Below are 14,259 nucleotides of genomic sequence, written 5' to 3'. Positions count from 1 at the left end.
TAGGATCTTAGTATAGTTGGAGGTAAAATTGAATAAGCAAGGAATATATTTGATATGGGAAGGAGATTGTGGAAGAACAAACATGATTTCTCTGCTGCTGAAGGAGCAATGGTCTGTTTACCTGCTGAGAACACAGAAGTCAGAGGGACACAGAGAACACAAAATAAATGATCTTTACCCAGAAAGCATCTTGGGCCTTCCGGAGTCCATCATCTTCCTTAACAGACTGCAAAACATCTTCATTGTTCTGTATGCAATAAAAATATTATTCTTCAAAAAGCTGGATTTCAAAGAAATGCATTTTAACCTCCCTCCAAAAATGAAATTAAAGTTTATATGATTTTCCTGAGAAAATTTTGATTGCTCACCCCACTGATCACAAGTGAGAAAAACAAAAAAATCCATGACTTTTATCCAGCCTTTCTTAGCATTATCTATAACAACACAATAATAAGAAGCAAAGCAACAACATTTGAATAAACAATTACCCTAAATAAATTTAAGCTCTGGTGATTATAATAGACAAATGAATAAACCACGTTCAGATTGAGAACTCACCAGTTAAATAAAAAGAATCTTTCCAGCTCAGCCATGAGTCTAAGCTTTAAGTTCGTGACTTAAATTTCAAACATCACTCTAGGACTTATAGAAGTTCGATGATTAAACATCCACACAACAAAAGCAGCGTCCAGAACATTTAATGATGAATTATTACACATTTTCTTCAAGAAAGCTTTCTGAGTCACCATCCGGGTTTCCCAACACACAATGCCACGTTAAGTACCATCATCCCATCTCCTGCTTTCATTCCAACAATTGAAAAGTGCAATACACACAAAATATTTGTTAAAATCTCTTCTAAGTGTGGTTAGGCTAACAATCCTGCCTCTCTGAACTGAACCAAAACCCTTAAATCTCTATACTTGACACAATCATCTTCATTTATAAATAGGAAAAACAGGGTAAAGTCAACGACCAAAATCCAGACTTTTTTCCCTCTTTACCAGTGGAACAGTCACAGAATGCTAGTTAAGTACTGAAAGATGGGCTCTCTGGAGGTACCGAGGCCCCCACGCTGCCAGGGCTGCTCTTCTTGCAGTTTGGGGATGCAGACCTGGGCCCTGGGAGGTTAGGTCACTGCAGTTTGAGCGCTGCAAAGAGGAAGGAGGCCAGCCGGGGCGGAACTAGGTCTCCCTTGCTTTCCTCACCCGGGCGCCCCTTCCCGGGCGCTTTCACAGTAAGGACAGATTTCTGCTGTGTGGGCGCCTGACTGAAAGGGTCCAAACTACGAGGACGACGGGAAGGCTGCAGCGCTCAAAGGATTCCCAAGGCCGGATGCCCTGCGCCCATAGGTCCCGCACTCCCGGCCTCCCGCCCGAGCCCGGGACCCTGGGACCCCGAGCCCTCGGTGCCCTCGCGGAGGCCCGGGTCGCTCACCGCCCGCATCCCAGGGCGCGGGGCTGCGCTCCGTCCGCTGCCCGAGACTCCGGCCAGCCGGGGTGAGAGGCCCGGGCGCAGCTGGCTGAGGGCTTTAAATCTCCTCCGCGAAGTCCAATTGAAGGAACCTGTTCCCGAAACCCGGTGTTTGAGATCGAGAAACGCGCGCCCGACATCAGCGTCCCGGGCCGGGCCCGCTGGGCGCGCGCGCACTTTGCGAGAAATCGAGAAATTCAGAGCAAAAAAGTGAAACATCGTTAATTAAACCCAGAAGCGTGCGCTTTGCAGAAGCGGTGAGGTTTTCTGCCCGTAAAGAGACCCAGGGAGCTGGTTTTGATCCGTCAAACGTGTTGATCAGCTAGACTTGTACCTGAAATTACGAATCTGTTCCCGATACCCTAAAAGAAATTTTGTTTCTTTGCTTTTTAAAGTACTTTGGCCAGAGAGGGGAGATTTAAGAAATAAAACGCAAATCGTTCGCTTGCTTTTTGCCCATTTCCCTTAATTTACCTGTGCTCATGGCTACGTTCTCGCGGATAAGTGATCTCTTATATGGACACGACACAAAAATTGGGACTAGAGTTTTCTTTAAATGTAAACAAAATGCTCCCTCAAATCCAAACGTTGTGTAAAATTTGACTTGTAGTATAACCAGAGCCATGCTTCATGCTGTGATATTTACAGAAGATAAAGTTAATACTGTAACAGAATCTCTGTTAGGAAACCCTGGAGATGTAGGCACCTCCCTCCTTCACAACAACGTTTATGTCAGCACCGTAGAGGTCCATTTCCGGGCTAAATACAGCGCCTTCCTTCAGTTACCTATTTTCAGTCTACACCTAGAAAATCCAAAGGTTTATTCCTTTCCTTTTGAATGGATTCTTACAATATTAAAGTAGCAACCAAGGCAGTGACAGATGCGAATTAAAACTATTAGGAATAGGAATCAATGCAAATACTCGGGCAGAAAAGGACTAACACAAAATAAAAGCCGTAATCAAAATACAGTTTAAATGTACTTTTTTTTTTGGAACCGGGGATCGAACTCGGGTCCTTGCGCTTGCGCAGCAGGCGGCGAAACCACTGAGCTAAATCCCCGGCCAAAATGCACTTTTAAAGACTATAAAAATTGAAGTTGTATTAGAAAACTTTGTAATCAATTATTTTCAGATGGGGAGGGGAAACATCCTCCCAAACTTTGGTGGAAATGCACTCGAATCTTCAGGAGATATTAAGAACAACAAAACAGACAATGATACTCTTTATTTACTTAGTATCTTTTCATTTTGGTTAGCTTCTTTTACGAACATTTTCTACCCAGATGTCATTTTAGGATAACTTGGAATATATGTTCTAATTCTTCACACACTAAATATGGTGGCGGCTCCCTGAAGTTTTTGACACTAGAATCTATTCAGACTGTATTTGTATTTTGTATTTGTATTTTTTTTTTGTATTCTATTTTGACTGTAACATTTAAAAAGTTACATTTGTTTATATTTTTGAAGGGTCAGGCCTCCCTAGGAGCGCATCAAAGCATAGAAGCAAGAACTGCTCTTAACAACGTGAAAATAACTTTATGATTTCTTAGGGATAATGTTGAATGGCTATTTTCTAAGTTATTTGTAAAACGTTTAAACATATAGGCTGTCTTAAGCTGTCACGTTTAACGAAGTATCAATTTACTTAAAACGGGTATTTTCATTTTAAATGACAAAACGCAACTGAGTGACAGGAGCTGCCAGAATCTCCACACCCGACTGGTAAGATGAAAGCCTATGGGTGAAATCGTACGCAGTGAAGGTGGTTTGTTGTTGTTGTTGCTGTTGTTGTTTTCCTTCACTGAAGAGGAGGATCCCAGCCTAAAGCTAGCAGAAGAGAATATGCGTGCGAGCTGCTCCCAACTGACGTTTCCCCGCAGATTTTGTCTGCAGAAGTCTGAGGCCCGGGCTGTTTTTCTAAGCAAGCCTTACTCACTGTGCCCAGGCGGGGGAAGCTAAGCGGCCGGCCGGGAGCGCGAACGAAGCTGGGCTCCGAGCCCCAGGTGGCTAAAGAGCCACTCCAGTGGCTCTTCCGTTGACTTCTTTTCCTGGGCGCCCCCAGGGGCCTGGGTCGCCCCAAGAGAGGCCGAGGCCCAGGCGGAGCCGGCTTCGCCCCAGACCCGAGGCACCCACGGCGTCCTCGCCAGGGTTCTGCAGTTCCAAAACTGCCTGGGGTAAATGGGATTTGCCCATGATGTTTCCACGACAGTAAGGATTTTTTCAAAGATTTATGCTCATCTGGTGGCCAACGAGCACCCAGTCCCTTATTGAACAGCTGAGTCAGAAACAGTCACGGGGTCCTCGATTTTCTTTTTTCTTTCTGGCACTGCAGATTGCGCCCACCGCCTTCGCACCGAGCTACGCCCACAACCCCCTTTCAGGTTTTGAAATAGAGTCTCTCGCTAAATTGCTAAACTGCCCGGGCTGGGCTCAACCTTGCCATCTTCCTGCCTCGGCCTCCCACAGTGCTGGAATTACGTGCGCCACCACGCCAGGCTACTCCGATTTTTGATCTCCCGGTGGTAGGGCTCACTGGCGCCGTCCTCTTCACAGCCCGGGTTCGACTTACCCCTCCCCTCCCGCGGATCCACTTTGCAGGACTTCCGGGGGAGCCAGGTCTCTCCGAGGGCGCGCCCGAGCCCCGCGAGCACAGGACGCCCGTGGACCTGGGGGACGCGCACAGCAGGGACAGCCGGAGCCGGGCTGGGCTGGGCTCGGCCCTAACGAGGGCGCGCAGGCGGGGTCCCACGCGCGGTCCCCACGCTCTCCTGGACGCTGCACTGGAAGCCCCGGCCCACCTGCAAAGGCCGGGGCGGAGGTGGATTCGGGTTGAGTGAAGCCTCGCGCGTCCGCCCGCGCTCTTCGGGTCGGGTCCCGCGCGCTCCTGGGCTCGGCTCCCCTCCCCCCGCGCCGCTCGGGCGCCCGGGGGTGGGCGGGGCGCGGGGACCGCGGCTCCTTAAAGCGCGGCGGGCGGCGGAGGACGGAGCCTGCGGTTGCAGCGCCCGCAGCCTCCGGGTTTCGGAGCCCTCCCTCTCTGTCTCCCCTCTCACTGCTTCATAGAGAGGCTAATAGACCCCTGGTCGCCTCCACACCCCTTATTCTCTGGTTCTGTCTTTCAGGATCCTCGGCAGAGGGCGCCACCGAGGCTGCGCGGATGCCGGCAGACGCCGCGAGGGACGCGGGGCGCGGGTGTCCCCCCGGGACGACGCTCAGCTGGGACATCAACGACCCGCAGATGCCCCGGGTGAGAGACCCGAGCCCGCAGCACGGATGCGCAGACGCTCCCCCGGTCTCGGACGCGCGCGCGGAGCTCTGCGGGCTGCGCTCGGGCGTCGGCTCCCCCCGCGACTTTGCGCTTCTGAAAACACCCGGGAGGCGGCGAGAAGCGAACCCGAGGCTCCCCCTTCCTGTAGTCAAGTGAGGTCCGGACGCCTCTCCGTTCGCTTTCCCTTAGTTAAAGAGGAAATCAAATGTCTCTCTGTTCCTTACTTAGCTGACATCCAGGAAAAAGTCCGGGAGAAACCTCAGCGAATGCAAATAGTGCTGTTTCCTACGGGCAGGCTGTGGGCGGGGCTGTCAGTGGAGGAGACCCAGGTCGGAGGTGACGCGGACGCCGGACCGAGCTCCGAGCTCCGGGCCCCACCCCGGGATGGAGAGGGCTCCACAGTCCTGCCGGGGAAGCCACCTGCTCCGGCTTGCCTCCAATGACAAGGAAGTCATCGCCTTTTTCCGGGCGAACTTGTTCTGGTTTTTTTGGTACCGGGGATCGAACTCGGGACCATGCCCTTTCGAGGCAGGCGCCGGAACCACTGAGCTAAATCCCCAGCCCGTTTGTTGTTCTGTTTTAAGGGTGCCACGTGCAGGAAATGAAGTAGGCAGTTATACCTGGTCATATTTTTTAAAAATGAAAGCTATGGGCCGGGAGTTTGGCTCAGTGGTTCCGTCATCTGCCTTGCAAGCGCAGGGTCCTGAGTTCGATCCCCGGTACCAAAAAAAAAAAAAAAAAAAAAGCAAAAAGGTGACTCGAAAGTCCCAGGTGTAGTGGGGAAGTGAGAGTCGCTTCCGTGCGTTCGTAAAGGTGGTCTTCCGGCAAAGTGGGGACAGGGAGAGACCTGGCAGGTGTTCAGCTTCCGCTGCGTGCCAGGTGAGTTCTCAAGAGGACAACGAATCGCTAGCATTGCGGGTGGCCTCGCCTTTCTGGGATACACACGTGCTGTGCGTTTGTATCACCCGCAGGTTAAAGTCCGCCTACTCTGGAGTCGCACCCCACTGCTCTTGCGGGAGTGGGGTGGCTCATTCTGCTTTCTGGCCCTGTAAACCCTCATAGGAAACAATCTAATCTCGCGTTTTAGAGAAGAATCGCATCCAGTGATGTGACAATGGCTCATCCCTCAAGCATCTGCTAGGTTTCCTGGTAAATGGGAACTATTTTTCCCCAGAGAATGGTTCTTACTCAGGGAGTGGGTGTAACAGTCAGTGGTGTAGAAAAGGACCTGTGGAAACTGAGCCCTGCTCAGGCTGAGCGGAAGAGCTAAACTGACCTCATGACCTTGAGAGCGTCCTTGAATTTCCCTAGGTCTCGGGCTACTGACCTGTCATCAAGTGCTGAAGTTAGCCACCTCAGAGGCCTGTCCCGATTACTGCCTCCTCTCTCCTTCACTCCGTGTGTCTGTGTGTGACACACGCAGCCAATACACTAGAGCAAATGAAACCAGTCTTGGGATTCTCCACTCTTGTTTGGTTAAAACGATCTTTGTGGCTTCATCTCCAGTAGCTCTATCTCAGGAGCTGACGATGTAAGGCATGGTGGGCTAGTGGACAGCCTGAAAGGGGAGCACTTTTCCCTCTTCTGAAAAATTGTACATTTGTTACTACGATCCTGAAGTTGAAGTGCCCACTTTTAAAACAAAGATTTTTGCTTTGAAGACAAACTTAGTTACATCATCATATATGATAATACATCATCATATATTTCATTTATGATTTACCTTAAATCAATGTCTTGGTTTATGTCAGTTGTAATAGTTCAAAGAAAAGTTAATAATTAGTAATTAAGTTTAGTATTACTATTAATAATAATGATGATTTCAATGCTATCCTTGGGATTTTGGAAATAAAATCATCCCTGAAATGTTATTAATGTTAGGATAGAAAATACTAACAACATACACAAATCTGAATTGTCCAAATAAGAATACCTTGGTTTTGTAAATGTTTGGCCTAATTTTCCTGGGGGGAAGGAGGGGGAAGAGTTGTAAGTGGCTTACTGTTAGGATAATGCTCTTTTGACCCCTTATCATAGCTGTCAAGGCAATGGGATCTGGCTGCTCGAACTTCTGTTTCCCAGCTGTGCCATCTACCTTGCCTCTGCTTGCTTGTGAGAATTGCAGATTTGCATAGCATGGCTTTGTGGGCCATACTGTCTCCATCCCAAATACTAGATTCTGCACTGCAGTGCAAAAGCATCCATGAATAATACATAGAAGACTGTGTATAGCCATGTCCCAACCAACTTCATAGATACTGTCATTTGAATTCTATGTAAGTTTCATGCATCACAAGATATAATCCTTCTTTTGATTTTTCTCCCAACTATTTAAAAATGTAAAAACCATTCTCAGCTGGAGGCCAGACACAAACAAGGGGTAGGTTGAAGTTGGCCAAGGGTCCCTGGTTTACCAGCCACTGCCTTGTCTTAAGAGTACCTGGTAGATAGGAAGTGCTCACTACAGGGTAATTTTATTTTAAACTTATTACCAAAACAACACTATGGCAGTATAAATAATGTATAAAACAAAGACCATCGGATATGAGTACTAAAGCAACGCTCAGTATTTTAGCTATACTTCAGTATTTGTGGATCCTTGTTGAAGATGACAACTCCATGTCCCTGGGTGTGAGGAGTCGGGTGTGCGGCAGGCTCACCAACCCCAAAGCTAAATAAGAGAGTTATTATGGCTAGGGTCTGCTTCACAGAGCCTTTTTAAATGTACATTAATACACGTGCAGCATTTAAGAGGTAAGTCCTGCATTAACAACTAGTCATTGTGGTCAGAAAGGCAGAGTGGATGGTGTTTTCTAATAGCACAATTTGGGAGTTTTACATTTCTGGATTTTAAAAGCCCCTGGTTTTTTTCTACCGCCCTTGGGGAAAGTGAAAAGCAGGGTGCGTGATTGGAGCCCCGTGAAGCTGACCTTCCCTCTGCCTCCCTCCCAGGAGCCAGCCCACTTCGACCACTTCCGGGAGTGGCCCGACGGCTACGTGCGCTTCATCTACAGCAGCGCGGAGAAGAAGGCGCAGCGCCACCTGAGCGGCTGGGCCATGCGCAACACCAACAACCACAACGGCCACATCCTGAAGAAGTCGTGCCTGGGCGTGGTGGTGTGCGCCCGGGCCTGCGCCCTGCCCGATGGCTCGCGCCTGCAGCTGCGCCCGGCCATCTGCGACAAGGCGCGGCTCAAGCAGCAGAGTGCGTGCGCCCCTGGAGGGGTGGCCTGGCGCTGCCTTACCATCCCTGCCCGGGTTGTTACTAATATCTCTGCCTCTGGGGTTTGCAGAGAAGATTTGTCCCAACTGTCAGTCTGCTTTGGAGTTGATTCCTTGCCGAGGGCACAGCGGATATCCGGTCACCAATTTCTGGCGCCTTGATGGCAGCGCGATATTTTTTCAGGTAGGAGCTTGGGGTGGATATTTTCATCGTACCATGGGGCCAGCCACCTACCATCTGCTTTGGGACCCCCGGTTTAAACTTAATACAGCGGCCATGGCCAAAAATGGGGGGTGCAGCAGCCAGGAACTCTAGATTCCCACGCATTCGTTTATGCAGTGTCCAAGGGTCGCATGCAGGGAACCAAGTCACAGTTTATTTAATAGCTTATTGCAGATCATCTCTTAGGGTGTCTGTTATTGATGATGTTTTATCTTCAAGAATTTTTTTCTATCATTTTGAAAAAAACGAAATAAACACCTTGGGTCTTGGGAAAGGCATGATGAAGTTTTGACTGGCTTCCAACATAGCCAGCTTCCTTCAGAGGAACAAAGATACTTCATTTCTTCACTGACACAGGCCAAGGGGGTTCACGATCACCCAAGACCAGAGAGTAAGTCAGAGACAGAAGCTAGAAGAAGCGCCCTCAAGAGACAGATGGCCTCGTTTTACCAGGCCCAGAAAAGGAGAGCTCGGGAACCCGAGGTAATGGGGAGCTGATGTTGCACGGTGTAATCTGTGTTCATTTGCATTGTGAGATACACTTGTAATTAATTGAAATATGAAATGATTGAAATATACTTATAAATATTAATTTACAAGGGTTTCATTTTATGTGAAAATTATACACCTCTAGAAAAATGTCATTTAGTCAACATTTGGGTAGGGTCTAATCTCTTCTTTAAATAAAGCAAACAACCCTTTCAGGCAATGATATAGTTAGGATGTGCTGCTATGTTGATAAAAACATGATTATCCAGCTAATAAAGAAAGAAATACAGTAGAGCACCTTTATCCTTGGGGTTATGTTCAAACCTCCACCCCATGAATGCCTACCTGAAACTATAAGTGGTACCAAACCCTGTATGTACTGTTTTTCCTACACATATATACCTATAACAGTTTAATTTATAGACTAGGCTCAGCAAAAGATTAACAACAATAACTAATAATAAAAATACTCAAATGTACTATAATTAGTTACTTAAAAATATAAATTGTTTATTTCTGGAATTTTCCATTTCATGTTTTTGGACTTAGTTGACCATGCATAATTGAAACTTCAAAAAGCACAACTGTGGATAAGGAGACATTACTATGTCAGTGGTGATGGAACAATGGCACATGCGCCACAGCACGCACACAGAGCCCTCTCCGCTGGCACACAAGCCAAGTCACCCCAGCAGCTGAGCATCGGATAACAGTGGTTTTTTTTCTAAACTAAAACCTTAGTATTTAGGTTTAATTGCAGTGTTGGCACTTTGTGGTAAATAAATGGGTTTTGGGATGCAGTTTGGGCACTCAGTCTCTAAAAGGTTTGCCACCGGTGCTCTATGTGCATACCCACAGTGAGTGAATGAGGCATCCTTGAGAGGATCCTTTTCATTTGTGTTAGCTTTCCATTACTATGAGAAAATACCTGAGGTATGCAACTCAAAATAGAAAGGCTTGTTTCGGCTCACAGTTTTAGAGGTTTCAGTCCGTGGTTGGTGGCCTGTTGCTTTTGGGCCTATGGGTGAGGCAGCACATTGGAGAGGAGTGCGTAGTAGAGGAAGCTGCTCATCTCACGGTCAGAAGCCAAAGAGAAAAAGAGAGAAGGGGCCTCGGTTCCAGTATCCACTCTAACACCATGCCCACAATGACCTAAAAATTCCCACTAGGACTCACCTCCTTCTCTACCACTTCCAAATAGTGCCACTGGGGGAACAAGCCTACAACACCTGGGCCTTTGGGGGACGTTCCAGATCCAAACTATAGCAACATTGCTGCACAGGAACTGATAAAATTTCTTTGGGTATCTTGATCCAGTGTTCCTATTCCACTAAAGCATGGCTGGCAGGCAGTATTAGTGTGAGCATGATAGACATGGACCTTGCTGAGCACCTGCATGTAGCAGGCACTGATCTAAGAATTCAGACATCTAATGGTTGCAGCAACCCTATGGTCACAGAAACTCTGTGGTGCCATCACTATACTGAAGCCCTATATTTAAAACAAGGTATCTGAGGCCCAGAGAGAATGAGTTACTTGTTCCTTTGGTGAAGAATAGAGTCAGGATTTGGAGACGCTCTGTGTAGCTCCTAAGCCTCCCCTCTCATGGGTGAGAACAGAACCACAGTCACCCACACCCAGCCTGCCTGGCTACCTTGGGCCTTCCTCATTCAGGGTGTGATATTCACACCTGAGGGAGCTCAAGCTTAGCTACTTCTGGACCACAGGCCAGAATCTCGTGCCTTGGCAGAACATTGCCTGCAACACAGAGCCCACCCACTGGAAATTTGCTACTTACATGGTTGGCTGTCGGTGTGTTTGAGAATGCTCACACCATTTGCATATCCTATGTCTGTATTTGTCCCATCTTTTTAGGTGGGAGAGAATCAAGAGAGCAGCGGACAGTTCAACAATACATCGCTCCTGGAAAATCTGCAACTGTTTGATGTAATTCCTGACACCAGCTTCTCTAGTCCAGGGCAGACTTGCCCTTCCTTCCTAAACTCGGACATTTACACAGCTCCCTGTGATCTGGCCACCTTTCAAGGACACATCACATCCTCCTTCCAGAAATATCCAAACCCAAGCATTTATTTGCCCAGGCCACCTTACAGCTATGACTTGGCAGGCCCTGGATACACAAGTCCAAGCGTATATCCCACCCTTTATAAAGATTCCTCCAGCATTCCAAGTGACACAGACTGGGTTCATCTGAATGCACTGCAATATAACGTCAATTCCTACAGCAGCTACGAGAGCAGCTTTGACTTCACCAGTAAACAGTGTGGCTGGAAACCAGGCCTTGGAAAACTGGGCCTGGAGGAGAGGACTGAGCATGGACAGCTCCAGGCCACCACCAGGTGCCCTTATTACAACCCCGAGCTTCCCTGCAGGTACCTGGTGACGCCCTCTGCAGGTGGCCCAGCCCTGCAGACGGTAATCACCACCACTACCAAAGTGTCCTACCAGGCCTACCAGGGCCCCGCGCTGAAACATAGCAGTGATGTGCAGGAGGACAGTAGCCTTTCCAGCTGCAGCTTCCCTTCTGAAAATGGCCCCGTGTCCATCTGTCCAGAACTCTTGGACCCCCCATCTGCAGTCCCCAGAGCAGCCTCTCCCATGGGGAGGACAAGTCTGAAAATTCCAGGGGATTTCTGGGCCAACAGACCCGCTGTGGCTTTTCCTCAAGAGGCAGCTCCCTCCAGGATGGACGGAGCAAATCCCTGGGATATGTGTCTTCCTGGGCTGGGATCTGAGATCAGTTTCTCAGACAGGGTGGGTCTGCTCTTTGGTTACGACAGTGAGGACTTCTGAATGACATCCCTGATCACACAGTGATATTGGTGTGCAGGCAGGAGGCGAAATGCAAAATAGCTGGGTTGGGAGATTCAGCCTGTGTGCAAAGAAATACAGAGAGTAGTAAAAAATATTTTTTAGCTGAGGGAATTATCTGCTGGAAATTTTTGATAGCTTTGAGAAATGTGGTTCAGCATCCTGGAACTGGCTATAGTGCATAGAAGTAGGTTTGATCTCTCAAATGAACAAATAAACTGGAGATCAGGAAGGTTAAAAATAATGGCCTAACTTCACTCAGCATATTTGCTGTAGGAGAAATCAAGGTTCCTGGTTCTTGTTCAGTGCCTTTCCCATTGGACCTCATACAGCTATTAGAAGCTGGCTAAATAACTTCAGGAAGAAATTGCTACAATTTTATACCCAGAGTCATTTCATAATATTTTTGTTTAGCTTAAGAACCTTTTAACATGTCCTCAGAAAGTAATTTTGATAATTTTATCTCCAAAGTGTATCTTTAAAAAATCATTGGCAATGGTAAAGTACAATTTTTTAAAGAATTGTAGTTTTATTAATTAGCTGAATCCTTTTTTTTTTTTTTTTCCCAGCAGTGGGGATTGAACTCATAGCCTTTACACTGAGGTACATCCTCAGCCCTTTTTATTTTGAGACGGGCTCCCTGATAAATTTCTCAGGTGGGATTAAAACTTGCAGTCCTCCTGCTTCAGCTTCCCAAAGTGTTGGAATTGCAGGCATGCGACACCACAAACATGATGGCCTTCATAACAGAGACAGCCTACTGATGATGTATATTGAGTAGATTGCTATTGTACTAAATATTTTTTGTGATTGGGCTTTAAAATTAGAATTGAGATATTTTGTTCAAATACTATACAACTTTACTCTTTGTCATTCTTCATAAATGTAATTAATAGTGTTCAATTTAATGTAATAAAGATATTTTAAAGTCTTGTAACTGATGCTTGAATTATTTTTAAACAATAGGAAGAAATATTGTTCATATTGTCATCTGGAAAGCTTATTAAATATTAAAACTTATTAAATAGCTTGACAGCTTTATAGTTTATTTTGAAAAGATCTGTTATTGCACACCATCATAATAAAAAGCCTCTAGTCATTGGTATGAGGCTTAGGGTTGTGGCTCAGGGTTAAAGCATTTGCTTAGCATGTTCCCCATTTAATTCCCAGCACTTTAAAAATGTGTACACAATGTACGTTTGCAGTGCTCCCAATACTTAATGAAAATCCTCAGTTTTGAAGTAGTGATAATACAGTGGACCCGTGACTTACAAACTCCATCAGTTCCCAAGGGCTGATTGTAACTCAAGTTAGTTGTAAGTCAGTACAGCTAAGATATACATGTTTACCTGGGTACATGCTACAGATAATGAGAGGCACATGACTCTTCCATTAGCCTAATTAACCCAAGTTGTTTGTATGCTCAGGCCAGTCATAATTTGAGGTTCCAGTGTAAAAAGTAATTTTTTTTTCTGGTACTGAGGCTCGAACTCAGGACCTTGAGCTTGCCAGGAAGGTGCTGTGCCACTGAACTAAATCCCTGGCCCAGACATAAATTTTTGAGAATGGACGGGAAAGAAGTATTATTCTCAAATTTGCATACAGAGCCCAATTTGAATAACTGAATTGCAGTAAGTCAGATGCCATTTTAAATCACTGCTTGCTCTATATAGGCCACCTGAGTCACAAAACCCTAATATCATGAAGTAATAAATGCAGAAATTCCCATAGGATTAAGCCAGGATTGATTCCTTAGCCAACTTTTCTCAAAAGAAAGGATGTCCAGTACACTCATGACTACTTTTTTCTTTAGACTTTCATTGTCCACGCTCACAATTTATAATAATTAACTTTATACAGCACTTACCATGTGCAGACACTGTTCTAAGCCCTGAAATTATAATAGTTTCTTTCATCTCACTGTGCACCCTGAGCTATCTGAGAGAGGGGGGAAAACTACACAGCAGGTGAGAGACCTGGGATTTGAATCCAGGTTGTATTCTTACCCCACACATTATATTAGCTTTAGTGACTTTAGTGACTGTCGTTTATTAATGAATTCCACTGAAGCATTGGACATGGCATGGAGTAGCAAGGACTATGACTCCTCAGGGTGTGTGTGCAGGATGGGTGGGAAGGGCTTGAGATGAAGACATGGGTTAGCAGACATGGGTTAGAAGCCTGAGGCAAGCATTTCCCAAACTGTGGTACAAGGGACCCCTTCGGTACTGTATAAATCTAGACCACACACAACTATTTTATTTAATACTGATGCATTTATTTTAATGTATAGTAGGGAAATAAAAGTAACTTAGCAATCTATAATTTCAGGGTATTTCTGTCCAAAGGAAAAGAGTTTTGTTTTTGTTTGAAATCAAGGCAACTTAAGCAAAAACATTAAGCAAATATCAGTGCAAGTGCTGCAAGGAAACGACGAGAGTCGAGAAGGTGGTTTGAGAACTACTGAAGGTCGAGACACGCTGGCCAAGAGCAAGGGACCAGGGGCCAGAAGGAACTGGCCCAGCTGGAAAGAGTAAATGATGGTGACAGTCAGCTGCAATCCAGAAGCCAACGGGAAGAAAGCTCAGGTGTGAGTTGGCATCTGAAAGCTTAACTAAGCCAGGAGCAGTCTGCTGGGCCATACTCGGGAGCCAGGCTGTGCAGAGTCGATGTCAGGACAGACGGGAGAAGAGAGAGCGAACCCCAGCTACACTGTCCTCCAAGCAGCCTGGATGCAGGGCTGGATGTCG

The 14,259-nt window shown here is 46.7% G+C and overlaps 2 protein-coding genes across 2 annotated transcripts in view; one reads left to right on the top strand and one right to left on the bottom strand.

Annotated features, from left to right (window-relative positions):
• Positions 1 to 2,339, bottom strand: part of Sycp2l (synaptonemal complex protein 2 like) — an 86,066-nt gene extending 83,727 nt beyond the window's left edge. Inside the window, exons 1-2 of the mRNA XM_021260659.2 lie at positions 1,438 to 2,339; positions 179 to 247 (exon numbers count right to left, since the gene is read on the bottom strand). Coding sequence (XP_021116318.2) covers positions 179 to 247; positions 1,438 to 1,692 — 324 coding nt within the window. The 5' untranslated portion in view covers positions 1,693 to 2,339. The remainder of the gene's footprint in view (positions 1 to 178; positions 248 to 1,437) is intronic.
• Positions 2,340 to 4,451: 2,112 nt separating this feature from the next.
• On the top strand, positions 4,452 to 12,440 carry Gcm2 (GCM transcription factor 2). Its single transcript, XM_004847698.3, has 5 exons — positions 4,452 to 4,722; positions 7,696 to 7,948; positions 8,037 to 8,149; positions 8,546 to 8,671; positions 10,553 to 12,440. Exons 1-5 carry the CDS (start codon positions 4,633 to 4,635, stop codon positions 11,489 to 11,491), a joined length of 1,521 nt encoding a protein of 506 aa, XP_004847755.2. The 5' UTR covers positions 4,452 to 4,632; the 3' UTR covers positions 11,492 to 12,440.
• Positions 12,441 to 14,259: the final 1,819 nt, after the last annotated feature.

This window comes from Heterocephalus glaber, unplaced genomic scaffold (genome assembly GCF_053883595.1).
Source record: "Heterocephalus glaber isolate CG9 unplaced genomic scaffold, H.glaber_assembly_v1.0 deba00001472, whole genome shotgun sequence".
In the NCBI taxonomy this organism is placed as follows: Eukaryota; Metazoa; Chordata; class Mammalia; order Rodentia; family Bathyergidae; genus Heterocephalus; species Heterocephalus glaber.
This window is presented reverse-complemented; position numbering and strand designations above follow the sequence as displayed.

Bases quoted from the DNA above. Each gene is read 5' to 3' on its own strand.
- Gcm2 (XM_004847698.3), top strand. From the start codon at position 4,633: ATGCCGGCAGACGCCGCGAGGGACGCGGGGCGCGGGTGTCCCCCCGGG. The intron at 4,723-7,695 runs GTGAGAGACCCG...CCTCCCTCCCAG, and splicing joins ACGACCCGCAGATGCCCCGG to GAGCCAGCCCACTTCGACCA. The intron at 8,150-8,545 runs GTAGGAGCTTGG...TCACTGACACAG, and splicing joins GCAGCGCGATATTTTTTCAG to GCCAAGGGGGTTCACGATCA.